The following is a 598-nucleotide window of genomic DNA, read 5'->3' on the forward strand; positions in this document are numbered from 1 at the left end:
CTCCGTACCGCGTCCCCCCGGGGTGCATGTCCTGGGTGCCTCCAGTGTCGGGGGGGTCCCACGACGTCTCACCTGTCACCCAATTATAGAAAAAAGCCTGTCCGCTGCCTTCATCCAAGTGCTGCTCCCACTCGGAACACTGCGGGCTGTGCGCGAGCGAGGAGGCGGGAGAGGCCGCGGGACTCACTCCATCTCCTGCCTGCCCAAAGGGACAATCCCACGTGGTCTCGCCCGTCACCGGGTTATAGTAAAACAAGAGTCCAGTGTCCGTGTCTGTGTGGGTTTCCCAATCCAACACGGAGCTGACGGGTTCGTCCGCCGGCGGCTGCGGCTGCTTCCCGCAGCTCCTGGAGGTTGAGGTAGATGGGGGCAGGTGGCTCTTCCGGCTCTGGCTGTGCCTGGGGGGGACATGGATGGATCACCTGGGGGCTGCGATCCACAGGGCAGGGATGCTGGGGATGCTGTTCCTGGGGTATCCCAGGCTGGTGGAGGGGTGAGGAGGCAAAGGAGCTGGATCCTGCCCTGCTGTGGCTGCTGGGGCACCCATCCTTCTATCGAAGAGTAGACTGGTTTGGGTGGGAAGGGATCTTAAAGCTCA

The 598-nt window shown here is 62.9% G+C and overlaps 1 protein-coding gene across 1 annotated transcript in view; it reads right to left on the reverse strand.

Moving 5' to 3' along the window:
- The window catches only part of LOC104403218 (rho GTPase-activating protein 27-like), a gene marked incomplete at its 5' end in the record, with an annotated part of 5,452 nt that extends 5,054 nt beyond the window's left edge, over nucleotides 1–398 (reverse strand). Inside the window, 1 exon segment of the mRNA XM_010011284.1 lies at nucleotides 73–398. Within this exon segment, the coding sequence (XP_010009586.1) occupies nucleotides 73–398 (326 nt within the window).
- Nucleotides 399–598: the final 200 nt, after the last annotated feature.

This window comes from Nestor notabilis, unplaced genomic scaffold, assembly GCF_000696875.1.
Source record: "Nestor notabilis isolate BGI_N333 unplaced genomic scaffold, ASM69687v1 scaffold20993, whole genome shotgun sequence".
Taxonomy (NCBI): domain Eukaryota; kingdom Metazoa; phylum Chordata; class Aves; order Psittaciformes; family Psittacidae; genus Nestor; species Nestor notabilis.